At 40.5% G+C, this 27,379-nt stretch overlaps 1 protein-coding gene across 2 annotated transcripts in view; it reads right to left on the bottom strand.

Moving 5' to 3' along the window:
- Window positions 1-23,076, bottom strand: part of DENND1B (DENN domain containing 1B) — a 147,706-nt gene extending 124,630 nt beyond the window's left edge. The window contains exons 1-2 of one of the 2 annotated variants that reach the window (XM_056497184.1): window positions 22,888-23,076; window positions 19,803-19,867 (exon numbers count right to left, since the gene is read on the bottom strand). In XM_056497184.1, the coding sequence (XP_056353159.1) occupies window positions 19,803-19,867; window positions 22,888-22,904 (82 nt within the window). In that variant the 5' untranslated portion in view covers window positions 22,905-23,076. The remainder of the gene's footprint in view (window positions 1-19,802; window positions 19,868-22,887) is intronic. The other variant, XM_056497183.1, reaches the window with a different exon arrangement.
- Between the last annotated feature and the right edge of the window lie 4,303 nt (window positions 23,077-27,379).

Here is a 27,379-nt window from a genome sequence, read left to right on the forward strand (position 1 = left end):
CACGTGAGCATGTGGTTACTGTGACACTTCCTTACAAATTTTAAAAAACAGCCCAGAAACAGTGCAAAGAGTTAGAAGGCCAAATACTAAATTGTGTTAATCTACACAAAGGAAAACTAGAATAAATAATTTTAATGACAAAAGGACCTAATATGGGCTGAGGAGGAAGAGAGCAGTGTCTGTGCTTTTCACGACTGCTGAAAGATTTGATTTTGTTTTGGGGATCTCTTTATCAAGCATTTAAAATAGAGCTGTGCAAAATCCAAACTCCATAGCAATGCACAACTTAGCCAGAGCACATCTTCAGACTTCCTTGCAGCCCATCAGAACTCCTGTAACCATTCCTGACACTCATTTGCTTGACCCATTTCTGATAAACAAAGAATGGAGTACTTGAAGTATTTTTCCCCCTTGTTCGTCCCATTCTTCACTGGTCTCTTGTTTTGTAGTCAGAGGTTAAACTGCTGACCTCTCACCTTCAAGGCAAGTTTTTCCCCCCTTCCATAAAAGGTTTTTCACAGTGTGCAGCATTCGGATTAGCCCCTATCCCCCTGAACAAAAGCTATGCCTTTGTACCACTGGTTTGGGCACGGAGTCCGTACATCAGAGGAAGCTGCTCCTACTTACCATTCACAATAACTATATTGTGAGGCCCCTCTAACGCCTCGTCTCTCAGTGTCTAGACTTTCACCCAACCAGCCAGCAAAAAGAAAATCCTGTAAAGCACTCAACTGAAAATTAACTATGGTATCCTGTTGTGAACCTGATGAAGACGTTATTTGAACATACGGTAAAACTTTCCATTGTTTAACATAAAGATAAGAGAAAAACTTTTAAAGCCCTGAGGTTTAAATAGTCATAGGGATCAATTAAATCATGGGTCAGTAAATGCATTTTATAAGCAAGCAGCTATTGCTTATGTGTGTCTTTAAAATAATACACAGATTATTAAATTAAACCCAAGCACCCACCATTCTGGATATTTGCAGAACCTAATTTTATACTCACTATGGACAGACTAAAGCAGAACTCAAGACATACAAAAAGAATTGTATCTTCCAGAATTAATTGAAAGTGTAGCGCCACTACTGCCCACTGTCCCAGTTATCTTCAGCAAATAAAATAAAAGAAGTATGGCAACAGAAGTATTTTATGCCTTGCTATATGAAACAAGACCTGTAAGGAAAACTGCAGGCAAGACAGGGTATCTATAGTTAGAGTGCAAACAAACCATTGGATTTTCCAGGGGAAAAAAAAAAATGCAATGACTTGTACTTTGTTTCTTTGCAACACCTGCACTGCTGTAGCATGAGTAATCCACAGAAGCAGGACAATTTACTTAAGTGGACTAACATTAATAAAAACCTATTCTTTCATCTTGAGGGAAAAAAAAACAAACCCAAAATAAGTAGGTCAGAGAAAAAATCTAGATCTGAGCAATATTTTAATGTTTGAATAAGCATATTATGTATTTTGAAACTCTGAAAAGAATTTATTATTGCAGAAAGACTGATGTTTGCATCTTCTTGGAATTCTTACGGCCTCTTTTGAGTGTGTACTTGGAAAGAATTCCCTGGGCTTTGCTAGCAGAATAAGGCACAGATGAGGAAATGCATCTCTCTCATCAATTTCCCCAATCTGTTATGAAAAGAGAGCCAGAGTGTCTCAAAACAAGAGGCAAACAAATTGCTGTCTGGCATAGGTTGATTGATTGGGGGAACATGAGGGGGTGTGCTAGGTTTTTTGGGGAGGTTGTTTGTTTTTTTTTAAAGTGTGTTTTGTGCTGAAACAAGAAAGTGTGAAATCATCCTTGTCATAACAGGCAAAACAAAACAACAACGTTTATCCTTTACCAGCACCCCACAGTGCCCGGTCATGGCAGCAGCATGAGGAAAGTAACAGGATTTGGGAGCCTGGACACAAATGCAACAATCCAGGATGGGCCTGAAACAACCTCAGCTCTCTCAATAGGCAAACAAGGTTGGATTTGCAAAGGAAAGCAGCAATCAGGAGACAAGAACCTTCTTTGTCTTCAGGAGTATCAGACATCAGGCACATCTCCCTCTGCCAAACCGGTCAGTCATGCTTAGGAAGTATTTTAATGTTCCTTGTAATGCCCTTAAAAAAAAGCCCACACAGGACAGCTGTTAAACCTAGAGACTGCTGGGTATTAATCTCTTTAGCTATAAAAGTACTTAAGTCAACTTCTGATGTTTTAGGCTCTGTGATCTTTCCCAAGACTGGCTGGCCTGCTTCCGAAGGAGAGATGTACTGCACACTGCAGTCACTGCCTGCAGGAACTGCTGCACTGCCACAAGCACCCTCAGGCTTGTACTGAACTACTTCTTACCTGGAAATAATCATGTGTAAACCCCATCAAATTACCACTAATCTCCAGAAGTGATACTGAAAAACAGCAATGCAAGCGTTTACTCTACTTAAATTAGAAAAGATTGCCTTCTGCACCAATGACCAGGCATGCTTCTGCTCCACCTCCACTGCAATCTGCAATCACACAAGGTCTTCCTGGGGTGAGTCAGCACTCTCTGAAGCTGACCAGTGATACAGAGGAACCCAAGTCAGCCTCCCAAAACAACGCAGCTGCCACAGAAGAAAAACAACGGAGGATCTAACACTATAATCCTGTTCATGGTACCAAAGAACTTGCTTATGCAAGTCAGCTATTGACTGAGAATGATTCAATAAGATGCACGTTTTCACAGATATGTAGGCCTGTCAGAGAGGATATACATAAACTGATTTCAGAAAGACAAAATGTCTGAGAAGTAACAAATACAGAGTATTAACTCAAGAACATGATAATTGAAATTGATTTTCTTATGGTTATTAGTTTTAGCTCTACACCAGGTTACTGACAGGACAAGAAATGTTAACGTGGGAGACTTAAAAATCAGAACACTTCAAAATTCTCCCTGTAGCTTCTGTAGAAATCTACAGCACAATACCACCTTGGACCACCCTCTCCTCAAAACCCAAAAAAGATTGAGAGAAGAATATAAAGTAATATAACCTAGGTATGGAAAAGCATCAACTCATGGGCAGGTTCAATAAATTACACATTCAGGCAAGAGACACAGCTGATGGTGGGGGGTAAAACATGACCTATGGAACAAGTGAAGAAAAGGAAATAAATAATCCCTATTTCTTGTAATATAAAAACTGTCATCCAAGGGAATCAATAGTAGCATATTTAAAACAAAGAGAAGGAACCTCCTCACAAACTCTGTACCACAGCCACCAACAGGACTGCTCAAGATCACTGCCAAGGCCAAGGGTATGAAGAGAACTCAAACCCCAGTGATCTTGCACAAGATAGGCTCACATTTCACTCTGAGAGAAAATGTCTGTTTTCACCAGCTTCCAAACCCAGGGTGACCATGGGTACCCACACAGGAGAGATGATGGTGACATCCATCAAGGTGGTTTCTGGGCAGTGACAGGGCATGCTGTGTCTATGCCCAGCACCATCAGCTGCTGCTGCAGGCAGAGGACCAAAACCCTGCAAAACCTCCTACCAGTTTTTCCTTTCTGCTTTGAAGGCTAGAATCTGTGTTCTGACACATTTTCCATTTTTCTTTCAGGTATAAATACAAGAATGAAATCTCACTAGGGACACAAATGGAAGGAGCAGGTGATGGGGCAGCCCTCCAGGCCCTTCCCTAGCCAGACTGATCCCCTTCCAGTCACAACGAGCAAGGACAGAACATTTTCACACATGCAAGAGGGAGGAGTGATGCCTCTGGAGATCACTAAAAATGGGTAATGGTTTAGTTTGGGATACAAGCAGGAAAGAAGTTTCATACAGTGCATATATTAGACTGAGGGTTCAGGTGTTTTGTTCCAAGCAGGCAGTCTTCTTTCCCCACACTGCACACTGAGCTCCTTGCAGGAACATCAGGCCTATTTTAAGCCATCAGATCTGGAAAGAAGAGTTAAGCACCTCTCAGAAGACATTTCCTGGATACTTCAGTCAGCTTCAGGTCGTGCTGGCCAATATCACCAAAGCACTGAATAGCAACACCTGCTGTGATTAACTTCACCTGGTTTTATTAACCAGTGTTTCACCAGCTATGTCAAAGACAACGTGCCTTCACATGGAGACCAAGTATGCATTAAACATCAAGAAATGCACAGGTAACTCATCTACAGTGAATAAAATGCCAGGATCTTTACTTGCCCTGATGATGAGAAGCAACATCTTTCTTTTGAACAAAACTTCTGCAAGATAAATTTTTAAAATAGAAGTCTAATTTAAGAATACATTTCTGTTGTTCTTCAAATTATAGAGCATCTCCTTAACAAACAGTCTCAGTCTCAATTCATCCCACATACACACTTGCACCCAAAATTAAACCCAAAAACAAGAAGCCAGAAAAACAGGGAACTAACTGCACTGTGATAAGGGGCTACTTCATTAAGCTACTGAGCAAGATACTGAAATATCATTTCTGATGTGCCAAGAAAAATTTCTTTTACAGACAGTTATAAACCAAACACACACAACACATATTTAAGAACCACCCTGCACAGATGATTTGGTTTACCTTTGTCTTCATCTATGTGCTCTTGTTTACCATCTTGCTCTTACACTTTATCTGTTTCTCATTCCTTCAAACATACAGTAAAATTAACATCTAACAATTATGCAATAAGCCCTATTCTAGAAGCAGCTAATGAAGAAAAGCAAGCTACACACAAACGTAAATCTAAACCCTCTCTTAACACCAACAGATACACAATTACTTGTCTACCATCACTTTTGGACACATGGCATTTTAATCTCAATTATTCATTACTAAAACTCCTTCAAAAGCTGGGCATTATAGACCTACTTACAAAAGAGCAAGATTTTAAGCCATTGTACAATGTATACTCGTTTCAAGCACCACAAAGCCCAGCAGCTAAGTTTAAGACAAAGGTTACTGATTATAATCCTTTGGTAACACTTGTAAACTACTTAAGAGAATTCTGATTACAAACTGTTCATTTTTTCCCCAAAAAAGGTTTGAATAAAGGGTAAAGTGAACACATCACTTCTTTGTTTTGCTTTTGGAATAAGAATCTATAGTGTCTTTGTTTTTAAAAAAAAACCCAAAACATAGAATTTAGTGTTTGTTATTTCTTTGCTAAATATACAGGAAGGCTTTGGCAACAAAAAGGAAGCTCAGAACAGATTCATCCATTCATAACTTTCATAGCAGATTCATTCCTTTTTGTAGTTCTTTAAAATATCGATCTGTTTTCAAATCTGCTTCCACAGAAAGCAATACCAATCTGCTATTAACAGAAACAATTATCAGATGCCCTGAAACGCTAAAAGGTCATTACAAATGTGGCAGAATTTTCAGCCTGAACTGAAACACACAGTCCACTTCACTACTCTCTACACATTGCTTTTATTGAGTAAAAAGAAAGAAATCAAATGAAGTCTCTTATCTTAAATGTAACACATCTGTGTGGTACCTTGAACTCCAAGAACAGAGTTCAGCAAGATCCTCCCCTCTAAAAACAAAGACATGAAAAGTGATGCAACACAGAAGTCCAGTCCTAATCTGCTCCCTCCCTGAAATCAGTCCTTGTTCACTGGATTTTTTTTCCCTGCTGCTCTCTGAGGAGCCCTGCACCAGTGACAGGCACAGACACCTGCCAGCTCTGCCTGGCCAGCTCTCTCGGGCAAGACGAGTTCAGAGAAGCAAAGCAACACTGGGACTGTCCAACTCCAGGCTCAAGAAAAGCTAGCACTTTGGAAAATTATGTAATTTCTTTATAATGCAATTATATCTTGAATTCCAGCATGTGTATGTCATCATCTTTGGGACAGTTTTAGGAGTACTCATCTGCTCACTTTTACTTCAATTCCACCAACACAGTTTCTGGGCAGCACTAACTGAGGGAGCTTTTGCTTTCTCCCTCCTGCATGTGCAAAGACAGGTTGTAGAAGAGAGGACAGCAACACTTCCCACTTTAGTACCACCAAGGCACTACTACCAAGAAATGCACTCTGCTCAGTATTAGTCATTCATGTCAAGCTTGAAGCACCTACTTCCTGCCAAATGCTATTCAAAGCCCTGTGGCTTTTTGCAGAACCTACCTAATGGACACTCACTGGCAGAAAAGCTCCTTGATGTGGCCCACAGTAAAGCATCACCCAAGCTTTCAGCAACATGAACCTGGCTTTTGACACTTGGTGACTGGTGCTTGCACTTCCTACTAATGCAAAGGATGTGTTTTACTTTTGTGGAACCATTTTTTTCCCAGTTTGGCTGAACAAAGCAAAATTCAACAAGGATTAAGGATTATGTCTGGCCCTTACAATGTTGGGAGCATTTTCATCCTTTTCTCTTAGCACTGCTAAGTCAAATGAAAACATAAACCTCATACATGCAAAGGCGGAAGCAAAGACAATAACAGGATACTCAAAAGAAGAAGGAAGAAAGTATCAGAGCTAGTTCTGTAAATATATTCCAGAGCTGAAAGAATTTGTATCCTATTAATAACTACTGAACTATCCAGTAGTTAGCACAAGTTAGGAAGATATTTCATCTATTGTTTATAAAGTGCTTTTCTTTGTTGACTTAGCACTATTCAAGACCAGACATGGCTGGTATCCTGTATAACACTGTGTTTTGTACTACCTTATCTTTAGTGTATGTGATCAGTTTTCTAAGCACAGATATTTCTACAGGGGAGGACTGCAGTTCATTATACATAAAGCAGATTTTATCCCCACATCTGTGCATTCTATTAATGCCCATAACTTCTAACACAGCTATGAAAGAGAATTCTTGTTTCATTGCTCACATATTTTATCTGACAACAACTAAAAATTGTATTGTAGAATGTCTTAAGAATTTCAGATTATAGGAGTCAATAAGCAGATCTCAACAAAACACCATTTTTCAATGCTTCTCTGTAGCAAACATTTTCTTAAGAAGAACCTTATAAAGTTGAAAACATTGATTTCAGATTCATCTCTTTTGGCCATTGTTGTTCAAAGTAGATCTTGAATAAAATTTGTCTCTGCCTAACCCTGCATATTTGCAATATTCCAGTGCATCTAGTTAATACTCTGTGAAGTTAAACAAAAGCCTTCATAAATGCTGGTGAACCATGTATGAACAGGACATGGTAATTAAACTCTAGAACAATTGATATATATATCAAATTTGGTTTCTTTGGTTTCTAAAACATACTACTTTTTTGTAATGGGTAAATACTGCTCTCTGAAATGAATATTAATTTAAGGTAACATACACCATAGTTCCTTTTTTGTTTACAAATGTGACTTGACTTCTAACATTCCCATTAAATATATGAATTGAATATCTACTGCTATGACTTATAAAGAAAATTATTAGGTTCTGGAACACTGATTAACATAAAGGCACTTTCTCAGTTTCTGTAACACTTAACTTTCAACATTTATCTCAGATTAAGCAATCTGTATCTGTTTCATAATTTGCATCATGTTCAATGCACAAGCACAAAGATGCTATACTAACTGCTATGCTAAGTAATATATACAGTTCTACATACCCAAAGCAACATTAACTAAATATAGGTCTTAAAATAAAACAAAGCAAAGAAAGAAAAGAACAAACCCACTTTGATCTCTCTGCATACAAAGTGCTTTGAAACATCACATTGTTTGCAAATATTGTTTATGCTGCTCTGGCACTTTCTGTCCTAGCAAGACTTTTTGTCTTGCTCCCTGAAGGATGAATATTTCAAGATGTGCTGACAATTAAAACATACTGGTCATGCTTAGATGAATAATTTCTAGTGTTAAAATACACAGAAGCAAAGCTCCAGTAGCAGAAGTCTCCCAGTAGCACATGTCAATATCAAGTTTCCCTGTAATATTAAGATAAAAGGGGAGACATGGTGAGACACAAAACAAACAATGATCTTTAATCAGATCATAAAATCCCATTATGTTCTAGGACATAATGTGGGAAATTCTGGTTTGGCTCCATACAGAGCCCAGTTATGCTCATAGCAGAAATCCAGAACTGCATCTACTAAGGGTATATATTTGCTTTACACAGATTGGCCTGAATCCATGCTACATACAACTGTAATGAGCACCTCTGCAACTGAATTAATTAGAGGCTCTTTTATTAAAGTCATTGATAATGGTGTTAACTGGTGAATGCATAGATCATTCTGCAATCCTAGGCCACATCTTACTTATGAAGTGACTGAACATACATTTCGATTTTCATAGTCAGTACTTCTCTCTCCTTTTAGATGGGTTGTTGAATATTTTAAAAGTTGAAGAGTGTATGAAGTACAGCCACTGTTCACCAGAAAGCTAAAATTTCTACTGGGTACTCTCTTTTTGCAGAGAACATCTCCTAAGTTATCCTTATTTTCACACAGATTGCCAGACAGAGTATTTTCCAGTTTATGAAAGTCCAGCAGCCACAGAAAGCATCACCAACCAAAACACCCAGACAGGAAAGCCACACAGATGGGTTCTCTTAGAGCAATGTCATTACCAAGAATTTTTCTGGGAAATGCAGAGAAAATCAGTGTTTCAAAGCTGAGAGACATGCAATACCACATGAGGAGAGTCAGGCAAACCTACAGATTGAACTGAAGTAATTTAGGGCTGGAAGCAAGTTTGGGTTTTTTTCATTTTGAATCTTCAATGCACACTGCAGTTTCAGATCTTTCTCATCTATTTAAACTGCAGGAAACAAATGATATGTGATCAGAGCAAGTTCATGTTCCCCAGCACTTACAGAGTAAGTAATGCTCTGTAGTTACTCTGTAAGTAATGCACATCCTCATGGATTTACTGGCTTCAAGAGCTCTGCTGACCACAGCCAACACAATTCGCTACCTTTTTATTTCCAAATTTCATCCTACTTCACTTCCACTGAAAATTCCGGTAGTTTGTTTTATTTTTATTATTATTTGCTCTAGTTCACCCTGTCCTTCATCACTTTCCCCAATACCAGGAACTGAGATGACTTCTGCTTTGTTCACTTGAAAACACAATGTAAATTCCCTCCAAGGACTGCAAGACCTGACAAGTATTCTCAATGACAGTCTGCTGTATCTGTCAGTGTCCAGTAACATCACACAAAATTGTTTATTTAAAAAGAAGAGAGTCACTATCACTAGCTGCCACACAGTTTAAGACAAGCTTTTGTTTATTAATATTTTTATTGCCAATGAAAAATATTTTCACTCAGGCACTTGAGGGGTGGTCATTTCAAGCTTTTTTTTGGTCAAGCAGTGTCATAGAATTGATTTCTAACATCACAACCAGAATGTAAAGAATTTATCTTTCAAATAATTCTTTGTATCATACAGCACAATATATCAAGACAAAAAAAAAATTCTTTATAAATTCCTTAAAACACTTATATATTAATTACATGTGCTAGTTCTAACTCTTTTTTTCTTGCCTGACACTTGTAAAAACATTTTTAGACCAGAACTAGTAAGGAGCTAAAGGGCTCCAAGGCCAAGTTAAAGCAGATGGAAACAAATACTTACATTGCATGTAACACACCCATTACCAGAAACTAAAATGGGTTTACTCAGATGCACCAACTAAAAATGCCTGATTGAAACAGGCATTCTGAATGCTCAGAACCTCACCTAAGTCAGGTTTGGTGTCAGGAAGCTTTACTTGTCCTGGCACAGAACCACCAATATCACAGCCGCCTCTGATGTGGCAGCAAAAGTTCATCTGCTACTAGGAAACTGAAGTTCTTGTTATTCTGGCAGTATTCTTAGAGGGAAAAGTTACCTAGAGGATGAATACCAGCAAAAGTCTTTCCTGGACACAAAATTCATCAGAATTTCCTCTGCTGTGTCACAATACTGTTAACTATTTTCAGTTCTATGAGTTACTGTATGATACCAACCTAGTACAATTGTGGTCTTTAGCCAGAATTCTGTTTACACAAAATGAAAATTTAATCTATCCCCAAATCTACAATATTTCAAAGTGTCCACAAGTGACAGGGATCTAACTTTGAGAATTTGGATTTTTTTCTTAGGAGCTAAATTTTGTTGTGAACAGAAAATCTGGGAAAAATCACCACACTTGTTGAACCCATTTCTTCAAAAACAGGACAAGAGTTTAACAAAATCCAAACAGATTCCAACACAAAGCCAACAGGAAGATAGTAGGACAGAGTAAGGGCATACCTAGTTGTGTTTAGCTTCCTGAACTGGCAATATATTTACTTTAACAAACCTGAAATACTTGAAATTAACGCAAAGAGATGATTCAACAGCTGATGCTATATTGAATGGCATGAAAATCCCATGGGGTTCCTCCCTGTCCGACCTGCACAATGAGCTTTTCCTGTCAGCTCCAGAGGCAGCCCAGCAGCTGGATGCTGAGTGTGCCCACGGAGCAGCCTGCCAGTGCCACCAGGAGCAGCAAGCATGCTTTCAGCAGCGCCAGCTATTTGAAGTGAAACACACACAGCAAACACAGCTCAGGAGCAAAAGACCTCCAGAAGTCAGGAACAGGATGTATAAAGGATCAGCTCCTGCCAGCAAGACTAAGTTACAGTAACTGTTTCCCTCTTGACACTAAAGGCACAGTGGTTTCACTCCATTGTTTCAAACTCACCATAGATTTCCAGATTTCTAGGTAAGTTTGCAATCATCACACAGTCTTTGTCCTTTACCTTTATGCTGCTACTTTTTCTTATTTTGCATTTAAACAGAACACAAACACATTCAATTTAACACAAAACACTCTACTTTTTTTTTTTTTTTTTTTTTTTTTCTTGTACTGCATCTTAACCTGAGAATATAAAAAGTATCACTGTTCTCTAACAACTCAATTTCATTCCTGGAAACACCTGCCTTAAAATGTTAAGCTTTTCTTTGTAACTTCTGAAGGAAATAATGCCGTGCCTACAATCATTATCAACATGGCTTCTCTGTGTCAAGTGCAACTATCTCAATACAGTTAAATTAAATATTTAGCATACAGTATTTAAAGACTAAGCAGATTTTTGCACTTCCCGTGTCCTTTGACACAGCAAAAGAACTGCCTCCTCCCAAAAGCAAACATTTCATCCCATCCACACAATGACAACACAACAATATTTATATGTCTCTAACACAGGTTCAAGTGGCACAACAAATAAAGCCCTTTATACTGAACAGCATCTACAGTCAGATGAATAGAAAGTATTGGTGTCATTCTATCATTCTGAGTTTAAGGAACAATGAAGTGTTAAGCCTTTTATGGGCAAAATACCATGGTTGTGACAATTATGCTTCTATGATGATCAAACTTGCCATTAACTAAGAAAGTTTCCAGAGAAACCCTAACCAATATGCTCTTTTCAGACACAAGCTTGTAATTTTAGCTAGGTTTTAATCTACTTCTGAATACTCATTCAAATGTGTAAAGAAACCAGATTCAGGAAACATCATCTAAGGGCGTTGTTCAAATCTTGTTTCTAACTAAGGATTTAACACTTGGACAAAACCTTCCAGACAAGGATCGAGAATTTTACAAAGGAACACAGTATGACTGTAAACTGCTGCCTTGGCTTTCCCAGTGCAGGAAGCACAGATACCACACCCAAAATCTTGTTCAAGCCTTTTTTCTTAACTTCTGCTTTTTCTCTTCTTTTTTTCCATATAAAGTTCACTACTAAGTTTTAAAATTTTCTCCTAAACCAGATTCACAAAATATAAAAAGTCTTTGTTCACCCAAACTATTCAATTCTAAGCATAAAGCTGAAGTTCTCCAAAACACATGGAAAACTATTAAACACAAATATCAGAAGTTAATGTTTTCAGCATTTATTACCTTATCTGTCAGTCACACAGAATCTTCCATCCTAAGTATTTGCCTGTAAATATAATTTTTTTAACCAGGATCTTGGAGTTATCATATATCAGCCTGCCATGAAAAATACAGATTTTTAACATATTATTGCAAAGCAATGCTATGCTCAAATTGCTCTTACTACATCACTTCAAGAAATAAAAATAGCACTTTACTTGGCTTCAGGGGTTTTTAAACCCTTCATGAACATTTATGTAACTCTTCCCTTTGTAGCCACAATCATGTTTAATTTTATTTATAAAGAGAAGTATCTATTTCAATAGTTAGATGATGAGCATGTGCATCTACGTGTATCTGCCATTCTCCAGATAATATCATCAGTGGCAAAGGAAAAAGAATTAAACTATTTCTGTTAACCAGACAGGAAACCCTACACTTCAGCCTCTTCAAATAAGAGAAGTGTCTTACAGCTTCTCAAAAAAAGTATTTTAAACCTTGGAAGTTTAAACTAGTCTTCAAAGTTTTTTCATCAGATTTTAAATCCTTCGTACATCAAAAAAAAATTAAAAAGTTATTAACACTATATATGAAGAGAGTAAGCAGCATAAAATATCCCATTGAAGAAAGATAAATCTCTGTGATCGATGGGCTCGCTGTACAGTGTGTGGGAGGGCAGAAGCATGCTGACATTAGCTTAGGAAAATATGCAAACTCTTAACACTTCTGAATACAAGCAATTTAAAAGCCCACAAACTATCCCCTAGGCAGCCATCTCAAATAGTGCAGTACTAAACCAAAACTAAAATTAAATTTGAAAAAAGCATTAGAATGACTGATTGACTACATTACACACATTGCTGTTTCCATCTTATATTTAGTTATACTAATACTAGTTTGTTCATTCTACTCAATTTTATATAAAATCCTTTTTATACCACCTTAGCATTTATATTCCTTAACTCATCAAGTTTTTCCCTTTTAATTTCATTGCCCAAAACCCAATCACACTGCTGAAAGTGGCATATGGCACTACATGAAAAACTGACACAGCCGGGCAAGTGCCTGTAGGGGAATAATTCATCTCTGTGAGCATTCACAGCACAGCTCCTGCCCCCATATCCCTGCAGCTGGAATCTCTGCAGCAGAGAGAGCAGAGCAGAGCAGAGCAGAGGCTGCCACTCCTCCCAGCACTGTCCTCTGTCTGCTGGGAAGCAGGGGCTGCCCTCCCCACAGAGGTCTCTTCACTCTGGTAAAGAATGCAGGCGAGATAGGAGAAAGGGCTTCCTTGACCTATTTCTTCAGCAGCTCTCACCCCTTACCCTCCTACACACACATATCTGCACCCACCTCCAAATTACACACACATCCAAGAATCTCTGGAGGTTGGTGGAAAAAAAAAGATCTGTAGGAAATGAGATGCTGAAAAGTAGCAACGTTTTCCTCCACATTTTTGCATCTGTGGAGAAAATGAAAGCTGGAGAGACTACACTGCATTTCTCAGTCTCTGGAGAGCAGAAGGAAAAGGTAAAAAGCATCAAAATGCCAATCTTTATCTTAGATGCAAAATCATTCTTGTCTTAATTGGTTTTGTTGTTCATAATTTTCCTACACCCACTCTGTGCTAGTGACAGTCCAAACACACAGAAGACATTGTTCATACCCTCAGGGGCTTTCCAATTAAATGCCAGAAATTTGAACACAATGAAATTACTCATTTAGCTACAAGTGGAGGGTTTAAAGATTATAATTTATGAAGGATTTACAGCTATGCTTGGTGTTCTTACACAAGAGAACTTCAGCCAAACTCTGGCTTATATTCCTTGACTTTGTCTAAAGGACAAAAGTGATGCTCTACCTGCTTTTCATACACTACCTGCTTTTGTCTTCAAAGCATTTACATAATCCTCAACAAAAGACTCTGACATTTTCTTCTCCTAATCAATCAATCAATCAATCCTACAGAGAAGCCAGGTTACATTAAACATCCTTTTCAGCTGCAAAATTTCAACAGAAAAGCAAGAAACCACTACAGGGAAGTAGCACTAACCTAAATAACAACATGAGTTAATGAGTTGGGGCAGGGGGGGCAGGGGAGCGGATGCTAAGCTCAATGAAACTTCTGAAGAATATAAAAAGAAAGGTTTATTTTTTTAATACACAAAAACTGCATCTAAACTAAGACTATAAGCAGATATTCAATGCTCTCAAATGACATTTTACCAACTGAAAAAGCACCCTTAACTTTTTATTGGTGTAAAACAAATTCTAATATGTTAATACAGTATGTGAGACTAAAAACATACACATGAGAGACTTGTAAGAAAGTTTTTCTAGTTCATAACAACATATAGTTGCTCTCCATAGCCGCCTGAAGAACAGAGCATGCTTTAAAAAAGTAGAGAAACCTAACTTTCTGTGGGCCAGTACTTATTTAGTACCATTTCAGCTAAAACCAATAAGGAAAAAGGTTAGCAGTATATAAATACTGCATTAAAAGTTTTAACTGCTCTTAAAAAAAAAAAAACCTGCAGACTTCTTCACATATTACACTGAGTTATCTTTTTCATCAGGTTCAAGAGATGCTGTACAAAAAAATATGTAGAGCAGAGGAAAGAAGTTATCTTGATCAGCATGTTACACCCACTGGCTCAGAGTATGTGGTTAAGAAACCACTCTCTAGAGTGAAGAAAAAACAGAAGAAGAAAAAGTGGTGCTTGCTCTGTCCACAATCCTAGGGGAAAGCTTTGGAAGACTCTAAATCAAAACCTTATCAAAGCAAGAGAGGTTACTATTGGACAAAATTACCAACTGCATTAAACTTGGTTTTGGAACTGGGACCTTTCTGGATTTACATATCTTGTTAGTACCTTAACAGAGAGCAATCAAACCTCATACAATGAATTTTGCATTCCTAAACTAATTCCTGGACTTAATGCACAGAGTTTTTAACTCTACCAATTACAAAATTAAACTGGATTTGTGCCTTTTTCTTGAAAAGTTAATGAATATAAGACCTTTAAAGAAAAATAATTTAGAGATCACACATCACTAAGATTTATTATTATTCTGGTGGAGGCAAGATAAACTACAGGACTTATTTGTGCAATTCCCCACAACTTATTTAACACCTTTTCTGAAAACCACATTATCTAGCCCTAGAGCTATATAAGACTTCACAGCACTTAAAAAAGAAATAGAGACAAAGCAACCAAATTTTAAGGGGGTTCCAATAATTTTTCTTAGATTGGACAGAAAATGAACTGGTACTTTAAAAGGGTTTTCAAGTAAAACTTTAACAGACAGGACTGCTTTAGACCCAAACTACAATTCAAACTACAACAATGGTTGACTTTTCTGGATTTACCTGCAGCCCCCGAGGAGCCTTTTTGTCGCTTTTTTTATACACTGTAATCAAAGAAAATGAAGGTGCAGCAAACAGCACTCTCTTGACCACACTGAAACCAATCTGAGTCATCTTCTTGGGAAACTGTGGATAGAAATGCTGAAGTCTTTATGTTCACAGAAGCTGTTGCACATTGCTTTTCTACTGCTGGCTGCTGTATCTGCACTGCCTCTTGCATCTGCAGCCCAGTTTTAACAGAACCAATGCACAGGATATAGAATTTATTATCTGAGTTAAATGGCCAAATTCATCTCTGCCCATTTAACTCAAATCCACAGTTCAGACTCAGAGGTGTGTATGCACAACCTGTACATGCTTGTGTACTCATAGATAGAATGCACAGATAAATAGACACTCCTCTCAAAGATTACAATGGCTCTATTAATTTGGACATGTCCTGTGGAAAAGTCCAGAAACATTGACCTTCCAGAAATTCAATTTAGTTTTCATGATAGAAGGATCTGGATGGCAAAAAAGAAGCTGCAGACAGCTCCAGCCCAACTTCCGTGCCAGCTGCAGTGTAATTTTCAAGGGACAAAAGAGTGCCAGGAGAAGAGTAAAGAAGAGTAGGTGCAGCTATTGAGCAATAGCCTTATGTAAGACTGTGCACTTAGGACAACTGTACCACTGCTTTACTCCTGATACCCAGTAAGGGTGATTCAGACTAAAGTGCAAAAACCTTTTCATCCTAAAGCTCAAGAGCAATTCTTGTCCTTAAAATAACACAGCAGTTTTGATAATATTTGTTATCAAGTTGCCCTCTGGGTATGTAAGTGAAAATTTAATACAGAAAGCCTGCTGCTGATATTAAATTGAGCACACATTTTGCTATTTCTTGTTCACTGTTCATTAAGGAATAACACAGAAAAGAATTACAAAAATATGCAACTGCCTGGAAGGCAGTGTAAAACTTTTTTCTGTAAGGTGCTACTCATACTGCAAACCAAATTCACAATTAACAAATACCAGGCTGTTAGAATAGCTTAGCACTTATGTCCCAGCCACTTAGCAAACTCTCCTGAACAGAAGCTAATTCATCTCAAAGTTTTGCAAGAAACGGGTTATGAATTTTCATAAGTAAATGTTGTCACATCAGCTACTTGCAAATTGATGTTTACCACCCTCAGCACAGCAAAGAACTCAAAGTTATGATCTGGGCTACAATCTGATGTTAGTCTTAAGGGTTTTGTCTCCTCTTTGGAAGGTTTACCCTGAAAGTACAGTAAGCAATAGATCCTAAACTGCTGAGGGAATTATCGTTGTATTTCACTGGGAATGCACAGGGAATCACCACAAATTATGAGAACATTTAAGTACACAGTACCCTTTTTTTTCTCTGCTGCCTGAGGAAAGGGTGGGAAGATCACTGTTCTAGCAATGCTACTCCTGTGAACTCCTGTAGTTTAAAACAGAGAAACCAATAGTCAATAGTCTTAAAGCACAAGGAATCCAAAAACTATGTATCCAGTGGGAAACAAAATTTTGATCCAGCTAGAAACAAATACATGCTAGCACAACTGAGCCTGTAACCAATTCAAGAGCTACCTACCAAACATTAAGTGATAATTCATATTAACCTTCATGAAACCTCTTTGGTTTCTACGATGTAAACACTTATGTTAAAAATAATTACTGGAATAACTGAAGAACAAATTTCTTAATATATAAGAAATTATATGTTAGTGCATTTCATGTATGTATAATCCTTTACAGTTGGAACAGGGCTAGGACAATGTAACATCTGAAAAACTGACATCCCTTGAGAGTTATGTTGTATTTAACTTTTCCAAAAGTGTTAAACAATTTTAACAGCAAAATTCTTCATGTCACATTGCTGCAGGTATTTAGCATCCTCATAAAAGCATCTTAGTAGAAGCTCCACATGCATTAAGGCCACCTCAGTTTTGATTTGTTAGAACAGTTACACATTGACACTGGGAAATTAAAATGCAGGAGAACACAGACTATAGCAAAGCTTGAAAAGAAAAAGCTTAGAGGTACACGGGTCACATTAAGGTCCTTCTCTCTCCTAAGTCAGCTTCTCCTGCTGCTCACTCATGCAGGGAGATCATAATTTTGTGGCTGTGATATTTCCACGGCAACAGTGGTGACAGTGATGTCACAAATTCAGTCCTGACATAGCTTCAGGATCAAGCACAAGGAGCAGATGGGATGCGAGGGAGAAAGCCCCTATTTAAACACAAATCTCTTTCATAAGAAAGAAAGAGGCATGAGCAAAGAACCAGGTGAATGGATCACGTTTTCAAGTATGATATATTCAAAAGATTATCCTAGCATGAAAATCTATTTAAAGGCAAGACCTACAATACAGGGTAACTGTCAAATTTGTTAGGCCTTATAATAACCCAACCTTGAAAGCTCCCTGTTTTGCATGACAAGCCCCATGCTCCATTTCTAACGTGGCAGTGAAGACAATACACTTTTGTCCCTTGTGAATCTCCTTTAGATAACTTTAACACTCAGATATATTAATTTGATACATCACTGTGCTCATATTACCATATGTAAATATGATGTCAAGCCCTCACTGGAGTGGGTTTGTTATCTGAATTAGATATGATATGAAAGACATTAAAGCAAATCCCAGATGGGTCACCAAGTACAACACGATGGGAAGTGGAATATTCAGCCAGCACAGCTAGATTGACTAAAGGGGACTGTACTTTTGTTCTGATCTGTGGATGCAGAATCAGAATCAACACCAGCTCCAGGCCAGTTAAATACCCCTAAGGCCCTCACCAGTTACACACTGCAGACTCCAAAAAATTACTGCTATCAAACCTCCTTCCTGTCTTTGGCCACCCCACAAACCGAGAGCAACTGAACCCACACAGCGTAGAAGCAATTGTGACAAAAAGGGGAATAGCAGAGAACGCAACCACAATATAGTCACAAACAAATTAACTCATTAACTCATGTCACAGTGCAAGGAGACACACAGATTTCTTAAAGATGCTCCTTTTCACAGAGGATGAGTGATAAACAGCAAAACTACCAACCAAGAGAGGCAAGGGAAGTGCCTCTGACCAGAATTCAATGTAGGCAGTCATTCATAGAACTGCACGCAATGAGAAGTGGTTTCTTGTGGCAGCAGTGGCAGAAAGATGCACAAGAAAAATGAGAAGTCAAACAGGAGATAAAAGGAATTAAAAGGATATAGATCCATGTTCTGATCACAGAAGAAAAAAGCTCACAGTTTTCAAGATTTCAAGATGAAGACCTGGATGAATTACCAACAGTCTAGATCTCAGGAGGGAAAGGAAGAAAGGGAATAAAATCTTCAGCCTAAAGCTAGGCCTAAGCCAAAACATAAACAGGCCCCCAGGAAGGGATATTGAGTGGAAGCAGAGACTAAAAGCACAATGCAAGGAAGAACAGATCCAAAGTCAAGTAAATAAGCAGGGTTCCCAGGATTTCATCATCTATGAAATTACTAAAGCCAAAACCACAAAAGGGAGGGAAAAGAAGGCAAAGTGCCATGTGATACAAGCCACAACAATGATCAAAGTTAGGAAAGTCCACCTGATTTGTCAAACTATGACAGGACCAATAGCAAATCAAAAAAGCAAGCAATAAACTGAAGGAGGCTAGCTAAGAACTACAACTGTTTAGCTTCAACAATTTATTTTTTCTTTCCAAACACATTAGGCACGTTCCTATGACTAACAGAAATGTTGTCTGAAACATTAAAAAAAATAAGAATTTAGGGCTATAAACTTCTACAGGCCTCTTATTTGTTAAAGTAGTAAACTCTGGCAACAGCATCCATTAGCACAGTAGGATAAGAAATATAGTCTATTTTAAGATTTAGTTTATTGTTTTTACAGTTGTGATTAAGACACAGCTGTCACAGACTAACATGACCACAATACAACCCTGACAAGACTCCTCCTCTCCCTTTGCTTTTGTAAGGCCAACAACCTCGGATGAGAACATGAACTAAGTTCCCCCAGTGGACTTTCAAGAGGTCACTTTATTTCCAGTACTGGAAAGCCCATCTTCTTTTTACCCAAGAGGAAAAAAAGCCTCTCTCAGACAACTCTTGCACCACTACATCTCTTTTACCTTGTGTTTATAGAGATGTGAAAGTGACGGCTGATACAAGCTCAAGGCAGCTCTCATTCTTGTCTGAATGGTGCTGCAAACCAAGGCAGCTGCCAAACATGAGCTACAAAGAAAGTCTCTTCCTATTGTTTTTCAGAAAATAACTCTTTCTCTCTATCACACTGATCAAAATTAACATTCCCCTGATAGACAGAAGTCAACTGTTCTTCTAAAATGAAATAGACAAAATCAACATTTTTAGAGTAGAAAATACATTTCAAGTCCAAGTTTTGCAAATATATCATGCAGAACAAAAATATTTTTACAACAGCTAAAATGAAAACATAACAAAACCCCACAACAACTACAAAGTAATAGATTTTAAAAAATAATAAAATAAGCACAGGCACATTCTAACACAATCTCAGTCCAAAAACAATTCAAAGTATAAAATAACACTAGATTGGGATGCCAAGTATTTTTTTCCAGCTCTCATTTCTCTATATAAATATCATAAGCACAGTGTATTACCTTCGTTTTCTGAAGTTTGGCATTTTACTTTCAGTACCAAATCAAAGGTACGTTCTGGATTTTCCCTAGAAGAAACAAACACAGCCAGTTACCATATACATATTTCAGATCTTATTTCTACTGTTATATTCTTTCCATTTTTATTAGAATAATAAATAGAATCAAAATATCATTAAAACAAAATTAGCAATCAGATTAGTTCGAAGAACCAAAAAGCCACATTTCCCTATACAGCCTTAAGAAAGGAATAAGAAAGATAAACAAGCTAAATTTTGTAATTTATTTACATGATATTGTCACTGCCTCAAATATCAAATAGGTTTTAAGTCACTCCACCATACCCCACCTAATCTAGTTGAGAAAAAAGAGCTACTAAGCTCCTTATCAATCAATCAATCTACAACATTAATGAAGTCACAGGCAGCTTTTTCTAAAGCTACGTCTAATTTCTACTAAATAGCAACAGCCCATCATTAGACTTCCATTTTAATTCCCTGTGTTTAGCCACTCTCCTTTCAATGCATCTGATTAGCACCCCAAGGCCGAGAATCGTTTGGCTTCCTCTTTCACCAGGTATTGATCGCCGGCTGGGACATTAGAGGCTGAAGCTCAGGCGTGATTCACTGCGAGAGCCAACAGAGTGCACTACCTAGGGGTAGACACAAGCCCCAGCTAGCCAGGAAGAGCACACTGAGGGGTGGACACAAGCCCCAGCTAGCCAGCAAGAGCACACTGAGGGGTGGAGGCCCAGCTAGCCAGGAAGAGCACACTGAGGGATGGACACAAGCCCCAGCTAGCCAGCAAGAGCACACTGAGGGATGGACACAAGCCCCAGCTAGCCAGGAAGAGCACACTGAGGGGTAGACACAAGCCCCAGCTAGCCAGCAGAGTGAGCCGAGGGGTGGACACAAGCCCCAGCTAGCCAGCAAGAGCACACTGAGGGGTGGACACAAGCCTCAGCTAGCCAGCCCTATCTGCAGTAGCCATCCAGGGCAGCTGCGGGTGACGGCCGGCGCCTCTTCTACTTGACGGTAATAACAAACTGCGTGTGCCAACAGCAATTAACACTCAACCTAATCCCAAACTACATATTCATTGAAACAGGTCTAAATGCCATAACCAGCCCTCTCTGCCTACCAAGCACACTGCTATTTATATTAAAAACAAGTGGTATAACCGCACCCATATCAATTATCAGTTTAACCACATAAAAGGCACACGCTTGAACTCCTGTCTTGTGTAACACTCCCACTGAAGTCAGCTGGAGATTCGGGCACAGAAATGAAAAAAACAAGACTTGGTTCCAGTTTTCTAGAATGCTTCACATAAAGCATACAGCAAATTAACACACTTGTTTCTTTAAATAAAATTTTGAATTAAATCCAAAGGCTGAGCTAGGGAAAAATTCAGCTGTCACAAATTAATTGATTCAGTACATGCTTTCACTGACCTCAGCACCAACATCAATTGAGATATGCAATTATAGTCTAATTCAGATTATGAAGACATAACCTGTCCATATCACACTCCTCCCTTGCATTTCAAAGCATTTTGTTGGGGAAATCCTGTATCTACTGATCTCATGTATAGGAGATGAAATTCTGGTTCTGAGTTACAACAGCTTAAATCCAGGACACAGGAGATCTACTCTGGTGTCAAACTGCCCATTGTTCCTCTGGCTGGTGAGCAGGTTCAGAATGAAACTGATAGGGCTGTGCTTGGTTGAGTCACCTAGAAAACTGAACCACAAAAATCCTTCATTTAAAAGAAATTACATCGCCCCATGACATTGCTCTAGCTTAGGCCTTGGGTTTATCCTCCCAGGTTGGGGTTTTACTGTGAATCAGTTCATGTTACACTTACCAAATGAGTGCTTCTAACTCAACTCCTAGCTGAATTACACTCATGAAGAAAAGCTCTTTGAAGTAATACTGCCGTCTGTCTTCCACTGTAGTACTCTAAAGCTGCTTTCACAGGAAAATGCTTCTAAGTTTACTCTTCACATCCCACTACGCTTAGAAGTGTCAAAAATGTGTCAAACTAATCTGAGAATCGTGAGCCCGTCTCTCATCTCTAGTTTCCGTGCCAGCTCGGCAGTGCCAGCCTGCTCAGCACGTATGGGCACGGAGCTGTTTGTCAGCCGCAGAAACCCGTGTGGAACATCTTGTCACTTCCAATGTCACCAGAGCCGCAGGGCAGCCTGGACAGCAGAGCTCACGAACACCCAAAAAACCTTCTGCACCTGCCATGCCGCAGTGGCAGAAGGGTGGTCTGCAACCACCACGGCCATAAGCTAGAACACAAAGAGTTTCACCTGAACGTGAGCAAGAACTTTACCCTGAGGGTGGCAGAGCACTGAACAGGCTGCCCAAGGAAGGTCGTGAAGTCTCCCCATGCAGAAAGTGTTCCTGCTCTACCTGACCCTGCCTTGGCAAGGCGATGGACGGACTGATCAGCAGAGCTGCCTCCCAATCCTTATAATTCTGTGATCTCCGAAAGGGATGCATTGCAATATACCCGGCCCGCGGCGGGCAGGGGCACTGCGGGCAGCTCTGCTGGGCTCGGCGGCCTCGGCACCGCGCTGCAGCCCCGCACGGCCCCGATCAGCGGGCACAGCCCGGCCGGCGCCGGGGCCTCTGCCCGGCCGGGCCAGCGGCTCCGAGCGCGTCCCCCGCGGCGGACGGGCGGGCGATGCCGGGGCCGCCGCGGGGCCGGGAGGCGGCGTGGGGCGGGGGAGCGCCCGGCGGGGCTGCGGCCGCCGCCTCCTCCTCCTCCTCCTCCTCCTGCCGCCGCGGGCCGGGTCGAGGGGCGCCGCCGCTCCCCCCGCGCCGCGGGTCCCGCCTCGCCCCGGCTCCGGCCCCGCCGCCTCCCGCCCGCCCTTCCCGCTGTCACTCAGCGGCCGCGGCGGACGCGCCCAGCCCCTCGCATGCTACCGCCGGGTGGGCTCCCCCTCCTGCCGTCCCCGCCCGCTGCACGGCGGCCCGGGGCTGCCGCGGGGCCTGCTCGCCGCCCGCCCGCCGCGGGGGCTCGGCCCGGCCCGCCGCGCCCCGCAGCCCCGCCGCGGCCCCGCGCACACCGCACTCACTTGAACCTGCTGTCCATGGTCACATCGCGGGCCCCCGGCGGCGGCCGCGGCGCCCCCAGGGACAAGCGCCCCGCCCGGCAGGGGCGAAGGGGCAGCGCCGGCCGCGGAGCGCGGGGCGGCGGGGGCGGCTCAGCGCCGCGGCGGGCGGCGGCCCATGGCTGCTCCGCTCCGCTCCCCCGGCTCGGGCCGCGACTGCGGCGGAGCGGCGGCACCGCCTCCTCCCCCGTCTCTCAGTTCCTGTTGCAGCCGCTCCGGCACCTTCTGGGAACCAGGAAGCTCGGCGGCGGCCCGGGAGCCGCGGCGCGGGTGTCACCTGAGGGCGGGCGGGCCGTGCCCTCCGCGGCAGGTGCGGGCCCGGCGGGCAGGGCCGGGCCCTCATGGGGCCCCTCACGGGCACCTTCACCCGCTGCCCCGCCGCCCGGAGCGCGGGTCCGGCTGCTGTGTGCGCTCACACGTCGCAGCAGCCCTTTCCCGTTCTGTATGCACAGCAGGAAAGTGGAGCTTTTCGTGCTAAAGGTCATAGATGTTACTTTAACCTGCGGTAATCTGCTTAGATTTTGTTTTTATCGAGTGCTAAACAAACACCATGCCCAAACTGCAGCGGGGGACGGCTGGAGAGAACCCACCGTCCTGTAAACACACATGAAAGGCTTTCAGTCTTAAAGTGCTTCCCTCGAGTTTGGAAAGGAAATAAAAATAACACCGTCCTTGAGCGGCTTCCAAGTCTCATTCATCTGAGAGGCCAAATTCCCACCTACACCAAGTTTCCCTCACCAACATAGTAACACTGCAAATGAAAAAGTGCGTAAAGTAGATTCTGTGGTACTGGGCCAAAGAAAAAAACGTCATTTTTTCACTCTTCCTCCAGAAACTAATCATCGTATCAACAGTTGAAAAGATGAAAAAAATTCAAGCCAATTATATATTAAACACATAAAACAGCATTAGTGTATTACTGGGGCTGAAAAATCAAATATTCAAAAGTCAGGAAATTACAAATACTGACTTCTCCAAACCAATATTCTTTTGGCTTCATTGCACATCCTACACACCTCACAAGACATAGATTAAACCGTATGGATGTGCAACAAAAAGACCTGAATGTTGCAGTAGTAACCTTAGCTTGGGGATTTCCTTGGGTTTCAAGTACTTACTTTCCCAGTCCTCGTTCTGTAGTAATTTTTGGCTATGTTTTAGCAGCCAGTGTTTGCAACTCCCAACGAAGTAAATTAAATTGCTTGGGGCTTTGTATCCTTAACATATAACTACGCGCTTCATGTAGCTCAGGGGTTTTTAAAAGAAAAAACGTTAAATGTGAATTTTTGTGTTCCATGGGAGGCCCTCATAGCAGGCAGTGTTAATTCACCCACTGTTAAATTGAACTTCTCTGGTGGGATCAATGTGGACTAAAGAGGCAGGAAAGAAGGGAGCAATGCCCATGTCTGCTCTAGCAAGGGGATGGGAAGAGCAAGACATGCAGCACCCAGGGATTTTACAGAACCAGGATGTCTCCAGCAGCACTTGGTAAAGCTGGGTACAGGAGAAGAAGCACATGGAGAGGCTTTGGACACAACCGTAGTCATGTCTGTACCTCTGTCTTTCTGCCTGCTTCTTTTCTGCCCTCCATCTCTCCCCCCAGACCTACTGTAAAGCACACAGAATTTAGAAGTCTCTTCTGCAAAAAAAAAGGCTAATGCTTTAACAAGATTGAATTTGGATCAGATGAGTGTCCAGATACTGAGACATTTTACTTTTGAAAAATTTCCATTTGAGGTGTACAAGAAAGCAAAACAACCCAAAAAACTCCAATACTCCCCCCTTGAAAAAAAAAAAATAAAAAAAAATAAAACCCTCAAAAACGGGATTTCAGTAAATCTGTATTTTGAAATACAATAAATATTTTATAAGTCTAGTGTGCATTTATTTCCCTCTTCTCTTGAGCTGCTAATGCTTGCCACTTTTGCAGACAGAAGAGTAGTCTGGCAGCCTCTCAAGCTGATCTGCTGTGCAATTCCAGCCACTCTTGGGCTAGGGTTTGTCATGGCAGATAGCACCATTGGGTCCCTTAGATTTCATTTTATCATAACTGGAGAAAAAATAGGTAGGGTTTCTTTCCCAAAGTAAATATCTGCCTTGCCACTGGAGTAAATTGACTGCATGCAGTGACTAAACCTTGTCTGCTGAAGAGCAGGAAGAGTAGAGAAAGTTCAAGTTTAAAATAGAAGGCATATGACAGTACACCCTGAGATGAGGCACACATCTCTCTGAGCTAGTATTTCAGACTCTGTGATAACTTAAGCAGACATCTCTGCCCAGGTTACACTTAGTTTATGTTTTCAAGACTGTTTTGCAACCACAGCAGCTTTTAATGGAAGATGATGTTTTAGGAAAGGTGTTGGTGCTCAAAACCACTTCTTGCTGCTGCCTTGGTTTCAGCTTTTCCTTGGAAGAAGGTCAAGGAAGAAGGAAAACCTGAAACCAAAATCTCTAGATATGCAAAAAATTGAGTAATTTAGTATATTCTGAAGCTGTGAGTTTACTTTTCTTTACTCTTTGGTTTTCCAGTCCAATTTAGAGCCATGGAGCAACTGATACTTGGACTTTTTTGAATCAGCTGATTTACATGTAATCCAGAAGACACAAAGCCTTTTTCTTTATGTTTTGCATAACATGAAAATGGCTGACCTCGACGTAAATTATATTTAAAAGATTAGCATAGGAACTGATATAAAATGATTTGCTGGAGATGTGGAAGATGAACATTTGTTTTGTAGACAGGAGCAACTGAAAAACAAGAGATGAAGATTCCTACTCAATCTTCCCTTGTAGTTTACCAGTGGTGATAATCATTAGTCATCTTTTTACCAGTCTAATAATGAAAAGGAGCTTTAAAACTGATACAGATAGTTACACAATTCAGCTCTTATGTATTGGCAGTAAAAAGGTCTCATGTAAATTGAATTGGACCTACAAGCCTTAATTTTATCCCAGATTTAGTCATGCTTTGGAGTAAGAGGCCGAATGAAAAAATATCCAAAAAGTCTAATTCATCTGAATCAGATAAGAGGAGAATGGAAGTGCAATCAGGGCAGCTCCATCTCAAGGATTATGAAATGGGCCTACATTGGATGGAACCTTAAAGCTCACCTAGTTGCTAGGGACATCTTCCCTTAGACCAGGTTGCTCACAGCCCCATCCAACCTTGAACACAGCCAGGGATGGGGCATGCTGGGCCTCTCTGGGCAACCTGTGCCAGGGCCTCACCACCCTCAGAGCAAATAATTTATTTGTAATATGTAATCTAAATCTACTGTCATTCATTTTGAAGCCATTCCCCCTTGCTCACTACATGCTTTTGTAAAATGTCCCTGTCCATGTTTTTTGTAGGCTCCCTTCAGGTACTGGAAGGCTGCAATGAGGTCATCCCAAAGCCTTCTCTTCTCCAGGCCGGACAAACCCAATTCTCTCAGCCTTTGCTCATAGGAGAGATGCTCCATCCTTCTGATCAACTGGGTGGCCCCTTCTAGACTCCTGCAGCACCTTGCACGTGGCCTTACTAAACCTCATGAGATTCCCAAACCTTGTGAGATTTGTTATGAACCAAAAAAACCACAGAGCATAGTTTTTGGTTTACAACCAAGTTCAATATGAACACTACAGGAGATGTAGATGAAAAACACCAAGCAAAATGCCAAAACAAGCATCACATCCTTTCTGCTAGCAATCTGCCATTCTCTGCCAAATCAAAACCATGTGGGTTTGGGTCTATAAAAGTGGTGCAAAGCAGGGTTAAGATCTCCAAAAGGGAGATGAGAAACAGACAAAAAATGGCCACACATTCTGTCACTTGGAAATGGTGGAGCAAGGAAGAGAAGTTTCACGAGAAGCCGATTACTTTTTTTAAGTTGATATCACTACATTCACACATATAGTGATTTTCTTTTAGCACAGAAGGTATAAAAGGGACACAGGGAAGACAAAAGCACAAAACCTCTAAAGACAAAAATTATTCTGTTCAGTTTTAGCATGGGGAAATTTGATTCCTCCTAATGCAAACTGTAAGCACTCAGGCTTTGTGCAGAGAGATTCACAGGGAGCACAGGAAACAAAATTTACCCTACACAAATGCCAGCATATGAAATAACAGGGTTTAGGAATCAGTGACTGAATCCAGCTCTGTACAGATCTAAATCTCCCACCCCAAATAACTCCAGCAAGGCTTTGAGAGGTAGAAAACACTCACCATCACCATAAGCTGGCGCATAACATATTGTCACTTAAGGAATCTTTAGTATCACAGAATTCCTTACTAGCCAGGTACAATTCATTTAATACTAAAGCATACTACTAATAAAGTGATCTTCCTCTTAAGTGCTGCTGAAACCCATGATACTGTCATAAGACAATACTTATAGAAAAAAAAAGTACTTAAAAAAAACCACATACCTACTCATCATTCAGTTTAAATATACTTTCTTCAATATTTGAAATA

Source organism: Oenanthe melanoleuca, chromosome 8, assembly GCF_029582105.1.
Source record: "Oenanthe melanoleuca isolate GR-GAL-2019-014 chromosome 8, OMel1.0, whole genome shotgun sequence".
Classification (NCBI taxonomy): domain Eukaryota; kingdom Metazoa; phylum Chordata; class Aves; order Passeriformes; family Muscicapidae; genus Oenanthe; species Oenanthe melanoleuca.